An 18,860-nucleotide genomic window follows, 5' to 3' on the forward strand; every position below is an offset into this window, starting at 1 on the left:
AAAAAGGATGAGTGCTTGTTGCACATTGACTTTTCAGAAAATTATGTTTGTAAAATGAGTGAAGAAATTCAAAGCATGCATTTTGGCGCCTCAAAGAAACAGCTATCCCTACATACTGGAGTTTACTATGTTTCCAACTATCAAAAAACCTTTTGCACAGTTTCTGAGAATTTACAACATGGTCCTGCAGGGATTTGGGCACATTTAAAACCAATTCTAAAAAGAATAAAACAGGAGAGCCCTGATGTTACCTCCCTTGAAATATTCAGTGACGGTCCAACAACCCAGTATCGCCAGAAGGGAAACTTTTATCTAGCTTGTACAAACCTTCCAAAATACGGCTTTCAAAACTTTTGCTGGAACTTTTTTGAAGCTGGTCATGGCAAAGGGATACCAGATGCTGTAGGTGGTGCTTTAAAGAGACATGCTGACACAGAAGTTAAATTTGGTAAGGATATTACGAATGCAGATATATTTTTAGACTGTATGTCTAACAGTGAGAGTGTTGGTTATTTAGTAACTGACAGAGATATACAAAAGGAACAAAAATTACTACAAGCTGCACAGTTAAAGCCAATTCCAGGTACAATGAAGTTACACCAACTGATCTTTCAGACAGAGTATGAGATTGCTTACAGAAATATAAGTTGTACTTGCCAGGAACCAAGTGACTGCTCATCGTGTACTGGACAAGAAATCAAGTTTTCAAGGATAGTGGCAGATAAAAAACAGCAAGAAGTCAAAACAAAATTGAAACCACAATCGTTAGAATCTCCTTATGCTGTTGACTTGACTGAAGAAAATAGACCCAGTAAACCAAAAAAAGCAAAAACAGAGGAACAGACAAATATTGAATTGCCATTTGACATGAATGAAACAATATACTGCCTTAAGAATGTGAAATCACACAGACAGTTAAAGAGTAGATGTAGCCAACTTATAAAAGACCTTGGGACCTTGGAAAGTAACCCACTGATGATTAATATCATGGACCAAAGAATGGAAGTTGATGCAAAAGCAATGGATAATTATCCAGATGATGTTCCAGATACAAGGGCATTATTTCCCTGTAAAGTAAGCAGTGATGGCAATTGTCTCCCATCATGCGGAAGTGTCTTTGCACATAAATCAGAATTTAAAGCATCAGAAATAAGACTAAGAATTGTAATAGAACTTGTTCAAAATGAACATCTGTACTTGGATAATAACTTTCTACTAAAAGGAACAACAAACACAAAATCATCAAAGAACCTACCCGCAATATATGCACAGTATTCAGACATGTATTTGCCTGGAATTCATCTCACCGAAAATATTATTAAAAGCATTTACCAAAAAGAAATAATGAAGATCAGATTGGATAAAACCTATATGGGAATTTGGCAAATACATGCTCTTTCAAGTGTGTTATGCACTCCAATATATTCAGTTTATCCAAAATTAGGAAATCCAAATGTACGCCAGGACCTTAATCGCCTCATTTTACCTAGAGAACACAAACATAAACAACCTATTTACATTTTTTGGACAAGTACAAGGAGTGCGGATATGAACAATGAGCACTGGGTACCAAATCATTTTGTTCCTATCCTTCCTATAGACAACATCATGATAGAAAACAATGGATGTAAAGAGTTGGATGAAGAACCTGGTAAAGTTGAGAATGCAAAGCAGATAGATGAAGAACCTGGTAAAGTTGAGAATGAAAAGCAGATAGATGAAGAACCTGGTAAAGTTGAGAATGCAAAGCAGATAGATGAAGAACCTAGTCAAGTTGAGAATGCAAAGCAGATAGATGAAGAACCTGGTAAAGTTGAGAATGAAAAGCAGATAGATGAAGAACCTGGTAAAGTTGAGAATGAAAAGCAGATAGATGAAGAACCTGGTAAAGTTGAGAATGCAAAGCAGATAGATGAAGAACCTAGTCAAGTTGAGAATGCAAAGCAGATAGATGAAGAACCTGGTAAAGTTGAGAATGCAAAGCAGATAGATGAAGAACCTGGTAAAGTTGAGAATGAAAAGCAGATAGATGAAGAACCTGGTAAAGTTGTAAATGCAAAGCAGATAGATGAAGAACCTGGTATAGTTGAGAATGAAAAGCAGATAGATGAAGAACCTGGTAAAGTTGAGAATGCAAAACAGATAGATGAAGAACCTGGTAAAGTTGTAAATGCAAATCAGATAGATGAAGAACCTTGTAAAGTTGAGAATGAAAAGCAGATAGATGAAGAACCTGGTAAAGTTGAGAATGAAAAGCAGATAGATGAAGAACCTGGTAAAGTTGAGAATGAAAAGCAGATAGATGAAGAACCTGGTAAAGTTGAGAATACAAAGCAGATAGATGAAGAACCTGGTAAAGTTGAGAATGAAAAGCAGATAGATGAAGAACCTGGTAAAGTTGAGAATGAAAAGCAGATAGATGAAGAACCTGGTAAAGTTGAGAATGCAAAGCAGATAGATGAAGAACCTGGTAAATTTGAGAATGAAAAGCAGATAGATGAAGAACCTGGTAAAGTTGAGAATGAAAAGCAGATAGATGAAGAACCTGGTATAGTTGAGAATGAAAAGCAGATAGATGAAGAACCTGGTAAAGTTGAGAATGCAAAGCAGATAGATGAAGAACCTGGTAAAGTTGAGAATGCAAATGAAGTTGGAGAAACTTTTGGCAATTCTTCTGAAATTGAGAGTCAGGACTGTAGTGACACAAGTTGGAAAGATGTCCCAGATCCGTCTGAATGTGTGGGAAAATATGTAGTCATCAAGTATGACAAGAAACCATACCCAGGTGTTGTAGAGGATGCTGGAGAGAGCGACATCTATGTACAATGTATGCATAGAGTGGGTAAAAAAGATAATAACTGCTTTTTCTGGCCTAGAACAATCAAAGACAAGTGTTGGTATGAGTTTGATGATGTATTAGCAGTTATCCCGGAACCAACAAAAATAGAGGGATCATATTCACACTACAAAATTGACCAAGACATATGGAATCAAATAACAGATGAACTGAAATAAAAGAAATTAATTTCCCATGGGATTGTGTGACCTTTTTAAGAATAACATGTCGAAAACAAATCTTTTTACAGTATTGTGTAGAGTAGTTTTGTAAATAAATAGACTGAAATAACATTGTAAGACACTTTAAGACAATCAATTGTCCGTCCTGTAACAAGTTGATGTCCGTCCTGTAACAAGCTGATTTCCCATGGGATTGCGTGACTACAACGACCCGTTTTAAGTCTCATATATAAAACATATCTTTTACAGTATTGTGTAGTGTAGTTTGGAAACAATTATACTGAAACAACATTGAAAGACACTTTAAGACAATCAGATGTCCGTCCTGTAACAAAACAGTCCATCCAATAACAATGATGTCCTTCCTGTAACAAGCTTTCTTTTACAATCTTGGTGAAATTATATATATTATAAGATGAAATTATTTATATCACATACCACAGTTAATCATTTTCAAACTTCAAATAACTAAATTAGCTATGAAATTTCCATTTTATACTCGTATCAATCCTTTTTTGAAATATAATATTGAAATGTAAAATTTCAATGCATCAAATGAAAAAAAACCAAGCATAATCTAATGTAAATGATGTTTTTTTTAGTTTCAGTGTGTAAAATGTGTATAAAAGAATTACACACATAAAAATATTTAGCTCTAAAGTATAAAACAAATATTTTATAAACCTACATATATGTTGTTACGGGAAGGACATTTTTCGTTGTCCATACCATTTCGATCACATTTTTTTATATGTTTAACATTTGATTAAGGTTGCATATTTTGTTTGTTGACTTCTTATATGTCATAGTTTTATAGAACATAATAAAAAGTTTGGTTCCTTTTACTTGTATTTATTTTAATTGTCTGTTCTGCATTTTGACGGATTTTGAGAATGACTCATAATTGTATATCATGCAAGATGTGGTTAGTATTAAATTAGACATTCACTTTGGAAATAAAAAGTACAAAATTTAATGTTCAATACAATGATTACGTTGATATATATGAATATGAACCCTGTTTAAACAACAACAAAACAAGACGGTCTCTGATTGACAGCCAATCGGATTTTTCTCCATAAAAAAGCTATTTGCAAATTTCAAATTTGAATCCCCGAACAGCATAACATCGGAAATAAAGAGACTATAAAGTACACACACGCGTACATTTGTTCAACAATAGTAAATAATAACGAAAGAAATAGGCTTATTAAATAACAACTTTAAAATGAAACCACTGAAGTATGTGATCATCCAAATAACTTTCCAGAAACGTACTTTCAAACGGTTTTTGTCTTGCAATATATGAATGGTCGATGGAAAAATGATTGTGAAATTCACACTTAATCTGCATTCAATTACAGGAAAACGAAGCATAACTAATTTTGAAAAGATTTCGTCAAATCGTTTTAAGTTTAATATTGCATGGACACTGTTTGGCAGTCTCCCGCCCGAAAACTGTACGTCACCAAATTAATAACCAACATTTTCCTTTTGGAATTCCGATTGATAGCACTCTATTTAGCACTCCACAGTTATGTGACTCCAGAGAAGAGATTGAACCATGTTTTGTTCAGTACAAGTGTAAATTTCGGGTTCAAATTAGTGTCCATTCCAGCAATGATTCTGAAATTATATCAGCATTTTTTTGACTACTTTGGTTAGGTGTTAATTTAGCATGAACTTTTGGAAGTTAGTTTGCAAGAAAATGAGGCGAAAGACCCCCATTTGTTTCTTCTATATTTTGATAAGGCTATACACCAGTGTTGAAGTAATGTATGTCTTATATAGATATAGGAAGATGTGGTATGAGTGCCAATGAGACAACTCTCCATCCAAATACAAAATTTAATTTATAAAAGTAAAACCAGTATAGGTCATGTACGGCCTTCAACACGGAGCCTTATATGCATTGAAATTGAGGTTTATAGGTATTTTTAGCCTGAATGCAATTTTTAAAGAAAAAAAAGAAAACAAACACCTTTTGTTTCAATGGATACTGAACTTGTACATTATTTTGTTACATATTTGGAATTGTCTGAAAAGAAAAGGATCCTAAATATGTCTCGCATGTTTGGGTATCAAAATGTAACGGTTGCTTTATCCATTTCCAAATGCATGCTCATATTACTGCATTTAAGATTCAATTTCACCTTTAAGACGCCAACTGTGGAGTGCTACCACAGTGATATTCGGGGAATGATAACGGGATTGAAGTAACGATATTTGGAACATATCAGCCTTTATCTGTGAAAAGAATTAACATTCCATAACAATCAACTAGTGATGGCGTCCGTAAAATTTACGAAGGGGTGATTTCAGCTTCAACACTTGGAAGTCTTTGTATGATAACTTGGTTGTGAGCAGCATGCAACCCTCTATCAAGAAAATCACGATTGGAAGTGCAAGCCTTGTAATATCGTTACGTATCAACTCCGTGTGCAGACGATTCGGTTTAGTTGCTAAATAGAAATGGAAAGTACACAATACATTCAGTCAGACGGCAACCCGACAAGACACAACAAAATACAGATAGGGGTTAAGATATGGTTGTAAAGAATATGTGGATGTCTATATTCTATATTTCAATCTCTTAATTTGCTCCTAGCTAGAAAAGCTGTCTCTAACAGAAACTTTCCAGCAATCAAACAGTCGCCCAAACCCTAAGGTATGATAAGTTCACAATTTTTAAATTGTTAAATAACTTACATTTTACTGACAAAAGCAATCCAACTGTTTGAGCATTGTTTGGTCCTAATGTTTCCTTGTGATAAACATCACAATAAAGCATAAGTTTGTCATTGAGAGTAGATGGGGCCCAATATAGGGTTCCGATTACAGTGTACGATTTCCGTCCTACAAGTCGGGTATTAGTGGTAAATCCTTTGCCAAACGAGGCACTCCCTAATCTCATAGACATATTCTGTGCTGGGTAACCTTCCTCTGATACACACGTCCATTTTGATAATGTTCCTGTTGTGATAGTTGTTGGTCCAGTTAGGGTGGGCGGATTCGGGGATCCTAGCAAAAATATAAAATTAAAGCCAGTTAAAAAGGAAAAAAGGTTTAAAATTTTAAGCTTTAACATGTATATGTAAGAGCTGTGTGCAGCAGATCTAAATCGACATGTAAGTAAAACACCTTGAAATTCTTTGTAATGATAAGTTCGTGAGGACATGCCCTGTCATGAGCCCGGTCAATGTATATCCCCGAAATTAGAGCGAAGAAAAGTTGAGTAACCCATAAAAGATAACATCTGAATTATTACTGTAAATACGGTATACCATATACAAATAAGATGTGGTATTATTTCTAATGAGACAACTCTTAACCAGAGACCAAATGACAAACGTTAAAGGTCAGCGTATAGCCTTCAACAATGAGTAAAACACATACTGCATATAGTCAGCCACACAAGACTTGATATATCTACTATATGTTTACATGCAACTAACACACCATGTAACTAATACTATATATATATGTGCCGGACCATAATACAACTAAAGAAACACATTTGAAAGTAAATCAGTGAACACTCGCATTTTAACAATTAAATATGAAAAATATGAACTGAAAAAATGTTGGAACTCTATCTGTACAGAAATGAATGGCTTATAATTGAAACAATTTATTAATGACTTACTATATACCCGTATGAACTGAGTTCTAGATAACGGGTTCTGTAAGACACCATTTGCAGTCTGACATTCGAACACTTTATGATGATCTGTTTCTACTGCCGTAAATGTATAAGAATTGTGTGTTGTGCCACCTGTATATGTCGACGTATCATCTATGACAGCATCATTTACGAACCATTTGACCGTTGGTGGTGGAGACCCTCCGTATACAGTACAGGTCAAGGTTACAATGTCACCCATCATTATAATGTCGGGTCCGGTAATAACGGGCGAACCTGGGGGCACTGGAAAGGAGAGCAGACGAAAAATAATTAATCTATAATGTATATCAAATTGTTTCCACGATCGACATATTTTTGCGATTTTAGCAAGTTGAAATATAATGCGCTGATCAAAAGCCGCGATTATGTAAATTTTCGATATGTTACATAAATGTGAAAATCGCGAAATTAAATCGTCGTGAATTGGGATAGAAAGGGAAGAACATGAAGAAAATCAAAGTACTAAAGTACTGAACATCGGATGACCGCAAGTTCTTGTGGATGGTCCGACAAGCACTTGTCTCAGAAAAAAAATCACATCTCTATACCAATTTTTTTTCTAGGACAAATTTGTGCCAGTGATAAATTAATGACAGGGAATTCATCTTCACCGTAATGACTATTATATTGTAGCGATACCAATCAGTATACTCTGTTTTATTGTTATATATTATATTTTTTGTATATTACAGTTACATGTAACTATATATAATTTTAATGCATTTGTATATATCATTCTATTCGACTAAATTAATAATAGTGCAGTGCAAGTGCACTGTGGACACGTCACTCTTCTGTAATAATTCGATTTTTCTAATAGAATGGATTTAAGTAGGCGTTCGTATTTTCCCGCCAAAAATGTTTAATCATCCATGCAGAGTTATCGTTCCTTGAGATTGCAAACGTTTTGAGATATTCTTCCGCATTCGTGTGAATATATATTAATGATTTTTTACTTATATGTTATAACAAAACATTTTGATTTTATCAATTTATCAATTTAAAAAGTATTTGATGAGTATTTATTGAAGAAAGGATTTATAACAAGCGATATGGAATGCTAGTTTGCACTTAATGATTTCTACGTATTCATCATGTTTATATATCGGTTAAAAACCAAAAACGAATATTACGTAATGGAAATCTAGGCGATAGCAATACAACAGAATTCCCTCAAGGTCATCCGCTGTAAAAATCCGCGAAAATAAGTTGGGTTATTTAATTACAGTTTAGAAAATAAGATGTGGTAGGGTTGCCAATAAGGCAACTATCCACCAAAGTTCAAATAAAGAAGAAAACATGAACATAATATAATTCAAAACCTTAATTATATCTACAAAACAACGATTATCACTGTTCTTAATATTTTCTTAATATGTTCATAAAACAAGAAAATGTCACCAGCTACAATAGCATGTACATGTACCACGCCGCCAGCATTTTCTTAAACAATCTTCAAAATCGTACTGAGTCAATTTACCAAACCACAAATGCAACTTGCACACTATAAATGCTTTTTCTGATCAGAATGTCAAAAAGTGTAGTCTAGGGCTATTAAACGACTTTGAGGGGTAAAGATGTTAAGTGAATAAATAAAAACAGAAATATCAAGCTAAAAAGAGTTCTACTGATACTATAAGTGCATGTACGATGGATATTCGTTTATAAATGCATTTTTTTGTAGATTTCATTCAAAATTTACAGGAAACGACATATATTTAAAACTGTATAGTATACTGTATTCCTGTCATGAAATCCTGCTACTGGCGAGAACATTCCATTGGAAGCAGAAACAGAATACACAGTATACAGCAATATCCAGTGTACCAGATCACAAAGAAACAATTTGCGTTCGATGCATTACATTCTTACCTTGGGTCAACACTGCAATTGGTCTTTGTAACAACAGAAAAATACATAGCAGATTGAGGCTTCGATGTACATTGCCAATCATTTTGCTAAAATAAATAAAACGAATAAAATCAAATATGAGCCGATAAACAACATTTATTGACAAATATTACTGGTTTACTTGAAACCTGTTTTATTGTGCAAAACGATAAACGGATAAGACTCGTTTTGGTTGGTTTGTACAGAAAATGAAATTTTATTCATTTGGAAATCAATGACATGCTCACATATTATTATACTAGTAGTTTATTTATAATTTGAAACCGTATCATTGTAAATCTCTTGTAATAACATTAACAGTACCAATTTTCCTGCACCAGATGCGCATTTCGACAATACATGTCTCTTCAGTGATGCTCGTGGCCAAAATATTTGAATTCCATAGCTTATATAAAAGATGAAGAGCTATAATCCAAAAGGTCTAAAAAGTATAGCCAAATCCGTGAAAGGAATCAGAGCTTTGCATGAGGGAGATACATTCCTTAATTTATAATAATTTCTAACATTTTGTAACAGTAAATTTTGATAACACAAAAAAATCCGTATTTTCATGCCAGTACCGAAGTACTGGCTACTGGGCTAGTGATACCCTCTGGGAATAACAGTCCACCAGCAGAGGCATCGACCCAGTGGTAGTAATAACATTAACGGCACCAATGTTCCTGCACCTGTAACGTTTGGTTGTTTGTGTATACAGTAACTGGTCTGGGTTGATTTCAATTCTGTTTTAAACCAACTGACAAATTTTGCGCGTTCATTGAAATAACTTTAGAATGAAATTCAAAACAGTGTAGCTGTGGCCATTGATTGACACATTAAAATCATCCATTGACTGGGACAATTTACGTGAACGTTTGTCTGTAACGACCACTGTTCACGACGTACCTACGATAGACATTTAAACTGTGGGGTCACCAAAGGTTTCTTAACGCCTTTAATTATAAAATAATTCGAAAAATTAATCAGGAATAACCTTTGTGTTTTGATTTATATAATTGATATAAATTAAAATATCGTGTTATTTCTGATTAATTTTTCGAATTACTTTATTTAGGTGTTGAGAACCTTTGGTGACCCCATAGTTTAAGTGTCTTTAAAAAGTACAAAGTGAGCATTGGTCGTTACATACAAACGTTCACGTAAATTGTCCCAGTCAATGGATGATTTTAATGTGTCAATCAATGGCCACAGCTACACGAATGGTCACGGAGGTGGCTAATGTCTTTTAATCCAGACAAAACAGAAATAATGATTTTTTCAAATAAAGATGCACCCGTTTTAAAATTCTGCTTAAATGATAAAGAAATCCCTATAACAAAATGTCACAAACACCTTGGGGTAACGTTTTGCTCTGATGCTCGGTGGAACAGTCATATAGACAATCTGATTATCAGTATTACGAAACATTTAAATATCTTGAGAAAACTCAAGTATCAACTTTGTAGGAAAAACTTAGAAAAACTCTATTTAGTATTTATAAGACCAATCTTTGAATATGCAACTGAAGTTTGGGATAATTGCGGGATAGGATATGTTAATAAACTTGAAAGTTTGCAGCTAGAAGCTGCTAGAATAGTTACTGGTTTGCCTATATTTACAAAATCTGAAATTCTGTATGAGGAAATTGGGTGGGAAACTTTAGCTGACAGGAGGAAAAGACGAAAATTACAAATGTTTTATAACATTCAACATAACCAAGCTCCGGATTATCTATGCAAACTTGTTCCACCTAGTGTACAGAGCACAACTACATATCCCTTGAGAAATGGCAATGACATCATTGTTCCTTTTTGTAGATTATCTCTTACTAAAGAATCTTTTATACCATCAACTATTAACCTATGGAATCATACCGATTTGTCCCTTCGAACATCAGACTCTATAGCAAAGTTTAAAATCCATTTAAAAAGGTTAAATACCACAAATAAAGATGTACCAAAGCACTTTCTATATGGACCGAGGAAACTAAATATGATTTTAACACAATTCAGATGCTACTCATCTTTCTTGAACTATGACTTGTTTAGAGTCAATATAATTGCTGATCCATCTTGCTTTTGTGGATGTAACATTGAGACTGTACACCATTTCCTTTTCGACTGCTCTTTATATATACACCAGAGAGAAATTCTGATGAATAATCTAAGATGGCTTCCTGATGACCTTATATTAAATGTTAAGTTACTTACATCTGGTAATCCGAATCTCTCGTATGAACAAAATGTGAATATATTCAAACACGTATTCGAATTTATCAAAAGGTCTGAGAGATTTCTTGTTATGTAGAAAATGTATATATTACGGTACATCCACGTCATCATCATCATCATCATCATCATCATCAACGTTTTCAATGTTTACATCTATTTCTGTTTCATTTTTTTTTCTCAATTGATAGACTCGTAAAATATTGTTTATTTTGATATTGCATGCTCATATTAATATTGTATTGTAAATTATTGTCATTCGGAGCGGACTTCATAAGTATGGCTTACTTGTGTCCAATCCATTTTACTTTGAGTAAATAAAATATGTTTAAACTAAACAGCTACACTGTTTTGAATTTCATTCTATATTACCCTACTATCGGGATCATTTCTTCACGGGATATGATACTCGGTTATATCCAATCTTTAAGTAATAATTCAAATTCAAATTCAAATATATTTTATTGCTAATCAAAGCACCCACAAGGAGCAGAACAATCAACATTAATTACATACAAATGATTACAAGTGATACAATATGATTAACACACAATGTTATAAAAAAAAACAAAAAATAATCAAACCAAAAAATATTTATTAAGACAAGTACAAGAATACAACAAGCACAGTGTTTAATAACATAAGGGGGTGACTGGGCATTTTTATATCTATATATCATTTAAGGAAACTTTCCTATATGAGGATAAATTTTCCAATAATTCTCCGAGTTTCTGGAGTATGAAAGTATCTTCAGAGGACACAGGCCTCGACAATAACGCTTGTCCGATTGTCCGGTACCAGAGGGAAAGGTCGGACAAGTAAAAGCTGGATCAAGCTTGTCCGTCAGGACAAGTACAATTATTCTGCAGAAAATAAATTTAATCCAACTTTGATGAACAAAGTAATTTATCATAAACAAAAACAAGAAAACAAATATTAATTTGACATGTTTCTGTATTCTGCTTATTCAAATGCAGAACCTTTCTCTTCAACATGTTTACTTGCAATCGATAATTTTTAACTGGTTCTTTGTCAGGTACTTTTTAACAGGTAAAAGGTATACTATTCTCAGAAAACAGTCTTACTGATCGGAATCAATGATGCGCTTTGTAGATAAGGTAACTTTACAGGACAGTTTGTCACCTCGAAAGATTCAGCTCCAATTGTTTAAGAGACAGTTTGACACCGTAGAAGACATATTTAGTAGACATGATTGATAGACAGTTTGACAAGGCAGGAGACATTTTGGGACCAAGACAAATCTGTACCTCATTTTGCTACCTTATTCTGTTCCTTATAATAATTACCATTACAGTAATTTTTTCACAAAAATATTTTTTTTTATTTACCATAAAATTCACAAAATCATATTTGATCATAAGTAGAAAAAAACATTACTTGCAATATGGTGACCTATAGTTGTTAATTTCTGTGTCATTTGGTCTTTTGCAGAGAGTTGTCTCATTGGCAATCAGAGCTTATGATGGCTTATCTTCTTTTTATTGATTGCATTTGAATAAACTTTTTTTTTAACTTAAAAAAAATTAAACAGAATACAAATCCAATGAGTGTACAGGCCTATCAGATGGTGCCTCATTATTAAGCGTCTGATGAGACTAGCATTGATGGAAACTAGAACCCAATTCCTGTGATATGACTAGTTTCGCAGTTGTACATTTGTACTTGACTCATATTTTTGAAAAGTATTTAAAAAAAAATACATCAAATTCTGTTATATTGTTTAAATTCGTTTCGTTCCTTTAATCAACTAAAAATGTTTTTAATAGAAAATTTTTGGACAAGTAACAATTTCATTCGGACAAGTAAATTTTGGTATGTGCTTGTCCTACAGGACAAGTTGAAAAAAAAGTTATTGTAGAGGCCTGGGACATTAGCCAAATAAATTGTGATTTAATATCTAAACCACTAAAATTTTTAAACCGTTGTTTTATTTCATTTAAAAAGTTGAAACGAATATTTGAAAGTTTGTGGCACTGAAGAAGAAAATGAATTTCATCCTCAACCTCAGTACCGCACAATTTACAGATACGTTCTGACACTGTCAGATTTTTGTACCTTCCCCTCTCAATCTCTAAATCGTGAACACTGATACGGAATTTTGTTAAATAATGTCTATATCTAAAATTTTCCTGCAAAAGGTAATTTTCTAAGCAAAATCTGCTTTTAAAAAGTCTATAAGTTCTGAGCTTGTTACCATATAGTTTATTGCCTCTGAAATCATTATTAAGCTCAGTTTGCCATATTAAATCATATTTTGATTGCATCTTTTTGCATAAATAGTTTTTTAACTTCGTCTTTAAATTAAGTGCATAATTTTCATTGATGCTAAAGTATTTAAATAAAGTTTGAATACTGGTATACCAGCTCCTTTTCTGCTCATCATGTAGAGATTTTGAGAGGTTGAAAGCCTCTTTTAATAATAAGTCATCAGATTTTTTTAAACGTATATAATATTTAAACATATTTAACAAAACCTCCAAAAATAGAGGATATCTGCCCAGTTCACCCATAACTGCAATATTTGTTGCTTTTTTACTTACTCCAAGTATAAATTTACAAAAGCTTAAATGAGCCTTCTCTACTGCCAGGTCTCCACATAGTTTTTTGAAATAGTTATCCCCTTGAGTGTTTAGTTTGTGAAAGTTAATGTCACCCCATATTTCACTGCCATACATTAAGACGGATTTAACTGTATGGTCAAAAACATGAATGAGAGTTTTTATTTTTGGTTTATGACCTGAGAAACATTTTTTTAGTTTAAATAAGGCCTTTAACCCTTTATTATACATTTCATGTTGGGCATCTGTAAATTTGCCATTAATATTAAATTTGACACCCAAGTAGGTATAATTTTTTGTTTTCGTTAGGGGGGTATTATTTAAATGAAATTGAGTAGAAAGAAGTCTACCAGAATTGCTAAAAATCATGACTTTGGATTTAGTAATGTTAACTTCCAGTCCCCAATTATTGCAATAGATCTGTAGTTTATCAAGACATTCTTGTAGACCCCTAGGAGTTTCAGAAAGCAAAATTAGATCATCTGCATACATCAGACAATTAAGTTTTGTATTATTTAGTTTAACTGGAAAGCAATCCTCATCAAATATTTCTGGAATATCATTAACAAAAATGTTGTATAAGATGGGACTTAAATTATCTCCCTGTCTCACTCCTATAAAAGATGAAAAAGTGTCAGTTACATGATTAGGGTCAATTTTCACTGACAATAAAGTTTTACTATATATATCTTTAACAACATTATAAAATAGATCACTAACACCAAGTTTTCTTAATTTATAAAATAAGCCTTCATGCCAAACTTTATCAAAGGCTTTTTTGAAATCAATAAAGCAGGTATACAAATGTTTTAAACCTGTTTGAGTATATTTATCAATAAGACATTTCATGACAAACATATGATCTGAAGTACGCTTGCCTTTGCAGAAACCAATTTGCTCAGGACAAATGATATTTCTTTTAATACAAAATTTTTCTAATCTTTTAGTAAGAATTTTTGTAAATACTTTACTGAGACAACTAGTCACAGTTAGTCTACGATAATTTGATGGATCATCCTTTGAACCATTTTTAAATAAGGCAGTTATAAAACCATCAGCCCATATCTGAGGATAGTTTCCAGTTGAAAGTATTTTATTAAAAACATGATTTAAACTTTTAATTAGAAAACTTTGACTGTTTTTTATCATTTCATTTGAAATACTGTCTGGGCCACATGATTTTTTATTCTTAAAAGTATGAATTGCATCAGAAATTTCTTTATCTGTGATAAGGATGTCTAATTCAGTAAAAACTTTAGCATTTTCTAAATTACGTAAAAATTCTATTATATTAGGAGAAGGAGTTAATATGATTAGGTTCATTTAGTCACCAGCAGAAAACTTCTGTTAAAGTGAGAAGTCCGTCAAACTGGTTGTGCGAATTGTATGAATACACACCACGTCCCGTCATAATGCGGACGTTAAATTCTCAACTTTGAGTAGGGAAACTGAAACACTCTGTGCACATTGAGAAGCTGCAATAACTGTTTGATGTGCGCAAATGGTTTTTTGCATGGCACATTTTCTGTCCCGATCCATTATACTCTCATTTTCCAATGAAGTATTTCCGACTCATCATCACGATCGATATATACATGTATAACATAACCGACCTATGTATTTTTAATGTTCTTTTCCTGAACATGTATGAACTATTTGCCACTGAACGTAGAGCATGACGTTCGTGCGGAATGGGGCTTTACATTTTTCTTTTCTTTATAGATGTGCCTAGCTCCATGTACGCTACAAAAATGTATCATTTCTTTGACGGATATGTGACCTTCCCAACATACCCTCATTTTCTAGACACTTGTTGCACTTATAACGGGACATACCTAGTGCATTTATTGTTGTTTTGTTCATGAAACATTTGACATAATTAAAGAAAAATGTCTTCTTGTACTAAGTTTCGTTGCCATCATCAACATTTGTAAAAAACTTGAGTTCATAATAAACGCTTCTCATATTTCTGTAATGTTAGTGACTGGACAGAATGGAATGTGTGATTTGTGGGTTTTTAAAAATCTAGTGTAAATATTTTATGCATATTAAATACAATTGACATGGTATGCTCATGGACCTGGCTGGACAGACTCTGATGTGTGTTAACGCTCATAAGGTGATAATTCGCTTGAAGACATTCAAACTAATGATCGAGATACAACATTCTGACTGCGATTTTACGTCTTTGAATTTTCTCCTAAATTTCTATTTTTTGGCTTTTTGCCTTGCTGCATTACGTTTGCGCGCAAAATTATTACGTTTGCGCGGAGCTTTTGATTACAATTGCGCGCATTTTTTGACAGGTAAACTCAGGTAAAATACAGGTAATAATACTTATTTATTTATAATTTGTTCAATTATTTACAAGTATAAGTACTCATTCCGTTAGTTCGTTAGTTGGATTTCGAGCAAGATAAGTCCATTTTATTATGCACAAGCACTAAATCCTAGAAATAAATATATATACAGATGTAACTGTTAAAATGTTAAAACAGCAAATATTTAATAAAGGTAAAAGGATAAATTTATTACGTTATATTACATGTCGGTACGTGCCGAAACTCCATGTTTGTACCTTGGTGTAACTTTACAAACTAACTTAAATTATTTACTTATTTAAAAAACGAAGACTATAAGTTGAAACACTTTTCATCCTGAAATATTCACAATGAAGTTACATGTATGCTTTAAGCTATACTACTTTATAATGATCGCTTTATAATTGGTTTACTCTGAATTTAATGTGAACAATATATAATCTGAATTGAGGAATATTTTCATAATTAATAATTGATAGTCAGATATTATTATGAAAATGAAAAAAAATATATAGTCAATTACAATTTGATTTAATTTTTATTTATATTTTTACCTAAGTTTACCTGTAAAATGAATGCGCGCAAATGTAATCGAAAGCTGCGCGCAAACGTAGTGCGCACGCATTGGGTCTATCTGTCCTTGACTAATGGGTTTTCGAACATTTATATAATAGTTCTATTTTCTTTATTTTTCACCAAACTAAGCGGAAACTTAGTTTATTTTTAAGTAGCTATGTAGTACCTACGATGTTGAATTGTTTCACAAATACATTGGCTGTTATAAAATAGTCAGGTCAATTGATTGACAGTTCTGATTTGTTTGTAAATTTCTGAATCTGCTTACATTGTACATGTAAAGTGTGTATTGTATATAAAAAAAAAGAAGATGTGGTATGATTGCCAATGAGACAACTGTCCACAAGAGACCAAAATGACACACATTAACAACTTTAGGTCCCCGTACGGCCTTCAACAATGAGCAAAGCCCATACCGCATAGTCAGCTATAAAAGGCCCCAATATGACAATGTAAAACAATTCAAACGAGAAAATTAACGGCCTTATTTATATAAAAAAATGAACGAAAAACAAATTTGTAACACATGAACAAAAGACAACCACCGAATTACAGGCTCCTGACTTGGGACAGGCACATACATATATAATGTGGCGGGGTTAAACATGTAAGCGGAATCCCAACCCTCCCCTAACCTGGGATTTTTTTCACCTTTGCAACATAAAAAAGCATAACGGGTTATGGCGAGAAGGGACAGTCCGGAGGAGATTCTGCCTCATTTTTTTTGATTTTTTTTAATTTGTTTTAAAATATGCAAAATATGCTAAAATTCTATATGCATTCTCAATCAAATTCACCTAAACCAGGAGTTATGAGATTGACTACAAATACCGAGAAAAAACGAATAATTCAAAAGAACGGATATGTTTCGAGTACACCGAAAGTTATATGTATGCAATGTAAAACGTTATCTAGTTACAGGCTCTGTGTAATTTATATTAATTAGTATCAACACAAACAGTAATTTTAAGAAAAATTATAGAAATGGTTACAAATTTAAAACTGAACTTACATGCCTTGTTCACAGCGTGCTCATGCTGTAAATGTAGTGAGTTTAGGGGAAGTTTTCAGGTAATTCCCCTAACTTCAGGTAATATCTTGTAACATCCACATAACATGGGGCATGCTACGGGGTTTACATTTGTCTATTGTTTTTAATTCTACAATAAATATTGCATGTTCAGGGGCGGATCCATCCATTTTAAAAAGGGGGGTTCCAACTATATGTCCTCATTCAAATGCATTGATCGGCCAAAAAAGGGGGGTTCTAACCCCCGGACCCCTCCCCCTGGATCCGCCAATGATATTCTACTCATGACTGTAAAGCAAATCACACTAAACATTCATGTTAGTGTCTTTTTTTCATAATTGAAAACTGAAACCCAAATGTAATAGGACACATTGGAGAGCCTCTATATTTCCCAATGAAAGCTAGTTCTTGTTATTTTATAAAGTGTACATTTTTTTAAGGCCATGCATGTGTATATGTTCGGACTTAAAAAAAGTCTTCAAATTTTAACTTTCTTTATACTATCTCAAAGCATTTATAATAGATATCTTCCCAAGTACGACTTCAATCATTTAGTTTGCATTCTGTGTACGAAAAAGACATTTTTTATTGTTTAGACCCCTGTACTTTCCTTTTCAAACTACCTAAAAATTAACACATAGAAAAATGATTAGAATAGCAGTTGTCCCGTTTAAGTTTCACTTCAGTGTTTTCACAATTTCCATTTTGGTACCAGTGTTCAACATATTTTTATATATTTTATTATAAAAGAGGGACGAAAGATACCAAAGGGACAGTCAAACTCATAAATCGAAAATAAACCGACAACGCCTGGCTAAAAATGATAAAGACAAATCGTTAATCGTACCGATAAATTAAAAAAAAACTGAATAAAAGTCTTATGTATTTTTCTGTAAAAAAAGTCAGCGGCCTAGTCCCATAGAAAAACATGTAATCCTCATAGTTCTAAAACCAAACATGTGTTGATTTTTCTTTCCATTTAAACATTCTTTTATTTACATTTTACATTCATATTAATCTTGCATAAGGTTAAAGTGAAGCAATTATTTGCATAGGCGACAATGGTATACTTTAAGGGCTTTGCATTTTCGCTATAAAAGATCCGGTGAAAAAATGCCAAAATCTGAATTTTCCACAGCTTTGGATGGGGTGTTGCTAAACGGCGGAAACGGAAAACGGAACGGAAACGGAAAGAACAAAAATATATGGACGGAATTTAAGGGGGAAATGGAAAGAACTACGAAAACCAGTAACGAAATCACACAAAAATATGTTGACAATAGGATATATGAGTAGATATCAAAGGCAAAAGCGAACAGTTTTAGAAATACATAACAGCTAAAAAAAAAAAAAGTCATGAGGCTACGATAAAGAGCACGTTCCATTCATCTAGGTCTATATGCACCTTTTAAAAACAATGGGAACTTTCAAACATTATATACTTGAATAGTTCATGACAAAAATATCTCTGTCTTCGTTAGTTTTTTTACACAAAACACAAGAGAGGAAAAAAAGTTGTCATTTATGGCATTC

The 18,860-nt window shown here is 32.9% G+C and overlaps 1 protein-coding gene across 5 annotated transcripts in view; it reads right to left on the reverse strand.

The window, feature by feature from the left end:
• The window catches only part of LOC139486171 (muscle M-line assembly protein unc-89-like), a 103,969-nt gene extending 86,552 nt beyond the window's left edge, over positions 1-17,417 (reverse strand). For 4 of the 5 annotated variants that reach the window (XM_071270960.1, XM_071270957.1, XM_071270958.1 and 1 more), the window contains exons 1-4: positions 17,310-17,415; positions 8,576-8,661; positions 6,665-6,946; positions 5,728-6,039 (exon numbers count right to left, since the gene is read on the reverse strand). In XM_071270960.1, coding sequence (XP_071127061.1) covers positions 5,728-6,039; positions 6,665-6,946; positions 8,576-8,657 — 676 coding nt within the window. In that variant the 5' untranslated portion in view covers positions 8,658-8,661; positions 17,310-17,415. Of the gene's footprint in view, positions 1-5,727; positions 6,040-6,664; positions 6,947-8,575; positions 8,662-17,309 lie in introns of all 5 variants that reach the window. The other variant, XM_071270961.1, reaches the window with a different exon arrangement.
• Positions 17,418-18,860: the final 1,443 nt, after the last annotated feature.

Source organism: Mytilus edulis, chromosome 8 (assembly GCF_963676685.1).
Source record: "Mytilus edulis chromosome 8, xbMytEdul2.2, whole genome shotgun sequence".
Lineage (NCBI taxonomy): Eukaryota > Metazoa > Mollusca > Bivalvia > Mytilida > Mytilidae > Mytilus > Mytilus edulis.